The sequence below is a fragment of the Macaca nemestrina genome, chromosome 1 (genome assembly GCF_043159975.1).
Source record: "Macaca nemestrina isolate mMacNem1 chromosome 1, mMacNem.hap1, whole genome shotgun sequence".
In the NCBI taxonomy this organism is placed as follows: Eukaryota; Metazoa; Chordata; class Mammalia; order Primates; family Cercopithecidae; genus Macaca; species Macaca nemestrina.
Window position 1 is genome coordinate 230,494,805 of NC_092125.1, and position 6,868 is coordinate 230,501,672.

Sequence of the window (6,868 nt, forward strand, 5' to 3'; positions counted from 1 at the left end):
AGTCCTCGTGGCACAGGCAGAGCAGGCCCACAGAGCTGGCAGAAATGGGGCAGGCTTTCAAAGAGGGAAGACACACTTTCTTGGTTGTTGCACCTACTTTAATACCAACTTCAGAAAAGGAAAAACATCCATCCACTTCTAAATGTCTTTACGAACACAGAGGCTGGAGTCCCCAGCCAGCTTCCGAGGCAGCCCTGCACATCCCGCAGGTGGCCACACTCAACCCACACCACACCGTTCGCTTAAAGCTACAAGTCTAGAGACAAAGAGCTGGCGAGCCAGCACGTGAAACTTATCAACAGCGCTTCTAGCCACATGAGCAAGCTGTGTAGATACGGGGAGGTGCGTGGGTCCCTGTGGAGAAATCCTCCAGGCACATCAAAGCCCGGGCATGTTTAGTGCGAGACGTGGACAAAGCCCCGAGTCTATGCTGGAGCTGTTGAGGAATCAAGGCAGGCATCAGCTGCTTCATAAGGATCTGAGAGACGGAGCCTTGCTCTGTTGCCCGGGCTGGAATGCAGTCAGTGGCGCCATCTCAGCTCCCTGCAACCTCTGCCTCCTGGGCTCAAGCAATCCTCCTGGCTCAGCCTCCTGAGTAGCTGGGACCACAGACGCGCCACCACGCCCGGCTGTTTTTTGTATATTTGGTAGAGACGGGGTTTCACCGTGTTGCCCAGGCTGCTCTGCAACTTCTAAGCTAGAGCAATCTGCCTGCCTCAGTCTCCCAAAATGCTGGGATTACAGGCGTGAGCCACTGTGCTGGCCTGACACGGTTCCTTGTTTTAAAGTGCATTATTCAAAAAGCAAACCACCCAATTCCCTTTTAAATATGAATACAATCCAAACTCAGAATCCAGAGTTGTAAAACCTGTGTGCAAAGAACTGTCAAGGTGACTTTCTCAAATTAATAAATTGTCTTAAAATGATTTTCTGTAAAGCTTTCTGGGTCTGGGAAACAGACCTGAAGTATTAACACAACTTGGGTTAATTGTGGAAAAAGTGTGACTTCAGGTCACCCATTTCCAAAAGAGCAGCGGGTGACCAAGGGGCCCACAGGTACAGACCGGTCTTAGTCAACCGGTCTGCTGGCTGATTTCACATGAGCTGAAGTACAAATGGAACATTTTAAAATACAAAACTGGACACCAAGTGTAAACATACTTGCAACTGCAGGCACTCAAGGTACCAGGTGCCTCCGTTTTCAGCAGCCTATGCGAGCGCTGAGGGGCGTGCTGTGGGTCCCGCGTGCTGGGCCAGCGAGGGTGGGAAAAACCGCAAGAAGCCAAGTAGATACTCGAGGAAAACACCAGAACTGAAGTTACAGAGGATGAAATACCAGCAGCACAGAGACAGCAACAGTCTTTTGGCTTTTGTCTGTAGCCTGTATTAGCAGAGTCCCATATCCAATTAAATAGATAGAATTCACTTTACTATTCTAATGGTGCTGAGATCCCTAAAGGTAAAAGACCTCCATCCTTCCAGCCGGCAGCAGGGCGGCATGAAGACTGCCAAGCCTCCCAGTCCCCCAGCCCCCACATCCCTTGGCCTTCTCGGGACGGGGAGGAGCTCCCAGAATGCAGCCAGCTAAAAGCCTATTTTGCCCCTGGTCATGGAGTAGCCTAGTTTAGCCTCGTTGTTAATGAAGGACATGAGTCCCACGTAGGTCTCGATGAGCAGGGGACGCTCCAGGATCAGCACGCCATTCGCCTGTCCTGGCAAAGGGCTTTCTTTTTGGGCTTTTTTGACAGCTTGAATTAACAGAGCCTTGAAGCTTTCCAACTTTAAAGAGAGAAAAACATGGAGCTTTAACTGGCAGGCAAGATAAGAGCGTCTATTACTTGAAAAAATTAGCATTCTGAGACACTTAAATCCCTCCAAATGCCACCTATCTCTTCGTCCCTTCACTTGAAAGGGCTGCCTCTGCCACATCCTGGCAGTCCCTCAACTCTCGTCCCCATGGAGCTCTCTAGGTGTATGGAAATCTCACCACCATGCTCTTCTGTAGCCAATGGCAGCCAGCACCTGCAGAACCCTTCCTGTATACAGGGGCTGAGTGGCTTTGCCCTCACCCAACCTACCAGGTCAGTAAATAGGCTGAGGCACAGAGCTGGGGAAGTACAGGACCCCCGCCAGGCTCTGGGCTCTGCTCTAACCCCAGCCCCGAGGCCTCCTCTCCTGGTGTGCATCCGCCCTGGTCATCTGGCACGGCTGGGTCTGCTGCCGCTCTCTGAAGCCCAGTGGGGGCCCTTCTCCACCCAGATCACCATCAGGAGGTCACATAACGAAGCTAGGCTGACCAGCAGCCACTGGCCGCACAGGGCTACTTTAACATAAATTAACCAGAATTTCTGAAAAAGTAGGGAATAAACTCTAAAATGAGAGTTTCCTCTCTGTTCCTAGCCTCGTCTCAAGTGCCCAGCAGCTCCGCGTGGCCGCCGGACAGTGCAGACCTGAGTGTCTCCGTGGCTGGGGAGGGTGTTTCTGTCACTGTGGGGGGGGTGTCCGTCACTGCGGGGGGTGCGGCTATTACATGCCCGTCTTCTTACCTGGCACAGAGCTGCTGTCTTCTCATCTGCGCCAGCCATCGGGTGTTCTGTGAAAGTGGCATAGGGCACGTTGGTGGACCAGGGATTCCATCTGTTTATGAAGGAAGGACGACTTTGCTTGTCCCACTGAATTCGAATCCCGAAACCTTCTCGCCTGAAAAGTCAGAAGAAATAGCCAGACTTAGCATGGCAGGCCACAGTGCTCCCACGGACAATCTGACAGTCTCATCAGTTAGGAGAGGATGACGGCAAAAAGCACTTTCACGTTTACAGAAAAGACCTATGACATATCACAGTGGAAAATGGCTAGTGGTTTTTAAGAGTAACTTCAATCTCAACAATTGCTTTAAATACTGTACTTATAAATATGACAAATTAAATATATTTTGGTTATTAAATGTATCATTTTAGTAATCTTTACATGATTAAAAACTAATAAACAGGAATACTGGCTGGGCACACTGGCTGATGTCTATAATCCCAGCACTTTGGGAGGCCAAGATGGCAGATCTCTTGAGCCCAGGAGTTTGAGACCAGCCGGGGCAACCTAGCAAAACTCCATCTCTACAAAAATTACAAAAATTAGCTGGGCTTGGTGGCAGGCACCTGTAGTCCTAGCTACTTGGGAGGCTGAGGTGGGAGGATCACTTAAGCCTAGAAGGTGGAGGATACAGTGAGCCAAGACTGTACCACTGGTGCTTGGGTGACAGAGTGGGACACTGTCTCAAAAAAAAAAAAAAAAACAAAGAGGGAATAATGATAGATAGGCTATCCAAATGAGTGAAAAGCAAGTGTAACTTTCCTTTCCCTTATGTCATATTAAATGTTCCTTAAAATTTTTAAATAAAATTTTAACCAACATTTAATAAAAATAACATTTTATTTTTAAATATAAATTTATTTTTATTTATTTTTAAAATAAAAATATTAACCAAAAGCTAAAATTTTTATTTTAGCTTCCTGAATTCCCCACCCAAATCTCTCCATCAAAAATCTAAGTTCTACAGCTTAACTGACTGTAGTAATGTCTAGGTTCCTCACATTTCAGAAAATTATCCTACAGCAAAAAGATCAACTCCTTAAAGTTGGTCATTAAATATTTCCAAATTTGTCTAACTTTTAATGGTATCTATAAATTAAAATGGGACCCTCCTTTTCTCTTTAAAAAATTAGCCAGAGCAAGACTTGATGTGTCATGCATCTGTCCCTGGCTGGAGAAAAAACGCAGAGTTTGGCCTTTACGTGAAGAACATCCAAGTTTCTTTTTATCACGTTGGGCTCTACTTCAGTGCATCTTGAACTCATGTAAATCTTTTTACTACAAGCCTAATAGCTGCCTTCTGTGCCAGATTTCCTTTTAATGCACTCAATTGCCCAGAAGTCGCTTCTTTTTAAGGAACTTCCCATTGATATTTGGAGCTGGGGCTTTTATGCTTATAGATAATAGCAGAGAAGATACGCCACTTGGGGGGCTGATTTAAAAGGGCTGAATTGTAAGGTCCACTCTGGCGCTTACGTCCAGGGATACCGGACTCTGAACAGACTTACTTGTTGAGCGATTTCGGGGGAAACTGGAATTCTCCGTAGGAAATGGTATCTACTGCGTTGAGCGCTATCCGGACCACCTGCTGGCACTGGAGACTGATGAAGTCGTATTTACAGATAAGCAGTGACTGCTCCGTGACCAGCACCAGCCGCTCCTTCTCATTGTTCCAGTGATCCACCCTGCAAGCAGAGGAAGGGCCTCAGTCCACACTGGACGCGACTGTCTCGACTTAGGCAAAGCCAGCCCGCCTGGAAGGGCAGCAGGGGCGGCGCGGGGCCCCTGAGCGTGGCACGAGCACCCCGGGAGGTCCTCGCAAGGTGCTGCGCGGCGGCTCGGGGCGACTCCCCCCAGAGAGGAGCGCGCAGCCCCGGCTTACTCGGTCAGCAGCCACACTCCCTGGATCTCGCCGTCCTCCACGGGCCGCACCACCACGCGGATCTCCTCCACGGCCTGCTCGATGCTGCCGGGCTGGGCGGGAGGGCGGGGCGGGGGCAAAGATCACAGGTCACAGGTCGCTCCCTGCGGGACCGCCCGGCGCCCGCCTCCGCCACCACCCGCCACCATCCTGCCCCGCGCCCTCGGCCCCGGCCCCGGCCTCACCCGGAACACGAAGTACTCCTTGACGCGGGCGCGGCGCGTGGGGTCGTGGATGCTGAGAGGCCAGAGTGTCTGGCGCAGCGGCGTCCCCGTCCCCGGCCGCCCCCCGCCCGGGCCGCCGCCTGCCCCCACCTCCTCGCCGGCCGCCAGCACCGCCGTGGGGCTAGTGCTGGCAGAGTCCACCGAGTCCCGCAGCTGCAGCATCGCCGCGCCTCTTACCGACCCCAACCCTGACGCCGACGCGGCCGCCGTCGCCGCAGCCACCGCCACTGCCACAGCCCGGCCGCGCCCCGGCCCCGCCCCGCGGACCCTTGCGATTGGCTCCGCCTTGCCGGCCGCGCTTCTGGCTCCGCCCCTTCCCGCGCCCGCTGACCCTCGGGATTGGCTCTCCTCCTGCCGTTTTCCGCGATTGGCTCCGCCCTGCCGCCGTTCACAATCGCTCCCGCCCCTCCCCGCGCCGGAAGCGACCGTCACGCGCAGGCTCACTTCCTGTTTACAGGACTAGAAGGGGCGGGGCCGAAGCCGGTTGTCAGGGTGTCTCGGAGCGGCCCGGAAGGAGGGGCTGGGAATCCTGTAGCCCCTTGGCCCGCGGGGAAAGCGGGTGACCCGCCCTGCAAGTGGGATGCCCCCTTCGGCCTTCTGGAGCGCAGGCGGGAACTCGCACTGCACGGAGGGTCGCGGTGCCCGGGAGTTGAGGTTGGAGGATGCGGAGCGGTGGCCCCGGTGCACCGAAGGGGAGTTCGCACGCCGGGCAGCGGTCTCCTGCCGGGACCCGGCGTTCGTCACACACGGCGCATTCGTGACTGATCAACAGCACAGTACACTCTGAGGCGGGAGGGTAGAAAGTGCTGGAGTGCGCGCCCAGGCCCTGGCTGTCGCAGCTCCCAGGCTGTCGCGAGCCTTCAGCGAGCCAGTGCGCACGGAAGGCTGCCCAGAGCTCCCGGTCAGCGCTCGCAGTTCGAGGTGGAACGTGTGTGTGCCCTGCGCTAGCCCCCGTTCCCGGAGGTGCCCCCAGCGCGTGTGGAGGGGGCGATGAACGGACCCGCAATCTGGAGGAGGCTGCGGGAAGGAGGCGCGGAGTCCAGGGGTCAGGGTTACCTTCGGGCAGGAGAACAGATCCCTCTGCTCGGAGGTGAGGAAGACACACGAGGCGGGGTGCACGCAGGCGAGGAGAGTGAGGTGGGGGGAGAATGAGTTCAGGGTACATCTGTTTCCTTCAGTCAAGGAGTGGGGATGGAGCGGAGTGCTGGTAAAGATGGACAGTTTAGAATCGCCGGAATGAGAAACGGGCAGAGAGAGCTGATCAGGGGAGGGCATGGGGATCTCTGAGCAGCTGCGAGACCCCAGGGAAGTTTGCAGTGGCGCCTCCCACGCGGCATCTGGGGCAGGGGGAGAAACCAATGCTGGGCTGGTCTAGACGGAGGAGTTTGCTGGTTAGCAGTGGTCAAAGACCAGGGAGAAAAGGGAGGCCAAGATCCTCGAGGGGGTGTTTGCCCAAGAATGGTGTAGTGCAGGAATTCTGCCCCACTTGCCAGCAGACAGGCCAGCCTGCCAGAGTTGCGTGGGCGCTGGCAGAAACACGCAATACCCCCGAGTCAGAGAGGAAAGACTACAACGGAAAATGGGCGACGCTGATGTGCCCAGACACATGTTGCCCCACAGTGGGTGCGCTACAAAACGGCACCCTGGAGCTTGTGGACCAATGTGGTCTTTGTCCCAGAGGGAGGCTGTCTCCCGGGCAAAGGTGCCCACTGCAAGCACAGGCCTGAGAAATGGCCCAGAAAAGAGTGGTCAGGGCAGTATGTTCTTGGCACGCCCAGCAAGACCGGCCAGAGGGACTTACAGACGAGTGTGCCTCCCAGCTATCTCCCCAGCGGGGACCTTGAGGTCCACGTGTCCAGTCTGGTTAGAAATGGCCGCAGATCCAACAGGCGCTGGTGAGTGGGAGAATACCCCTGAGGGAGGAAGAACAGAGGGGAGGAGGGAGCTGAGTGAATGTAGATGAGAAATACCTGGACACTGCAAGCTGTGGTCAGTGATGAGCAACTAGAACCAGAGGTTCCAGAGAGGGAGTGAGAAAGAGGGAGGGGAAGGGAGAAAGAGAGGGAGAGAGAATGGGGGCGAGAGAGAGGGAGAATGAGGGAGAGTTCTGAACGGACGCCAAGGATGGAGCTGTGGT

The 6,868-nt window shown here is 54.5% G+C and overlaps 1 protein-coding gene across 7 annotated transcripts in view; it reads right to left on the reverse strand.

The window, feature by feature from the left end:
* Window positions 1-6,552, reverse strand: part of LOC105496668 (tumor protein p63 regulated 1 like) — a 119,605-nt gene extending 113,053 nt beyond the window's left edge. For 2 of the 7 annotated variants that reach the window (XM_071067503.1, XM_071067507.1), the window contains exons 1-4: window positions 4,693-4,902; window positions 4,469-4,560; window positions 4,095-4,271; window positions 2,547-2,700 (exon numbers count right to left, since the gene is read on the reverse strand). In XM_071067503.1, coding sequence (XP_070923604.1) covers window positions 2,547-2,700; window positions 4,095-4,271; window positions 4,469-4,560; window positions 4,693-4,893 — 624 coding nt within the window. In that variant the 5' untranslated portion in view covers window positions 4,894-4,902. Of the gene's footprint in view, window positions 1-76; window positions 1,780-2,546; window positions 2,701-4,094; window positions 4,272-4,468; window positions 4,561-4,692; window positions 5,041-6,532 lie in introns of those variants that run through there. The other 5 variants (XM_011767206.3, XM_071067511.1, XM_071067505.1 and 2 more) reach the window with 5 other exon arrangements.
* Window positions 6,553-6,868: the final 316 nt, after the last annotated feature.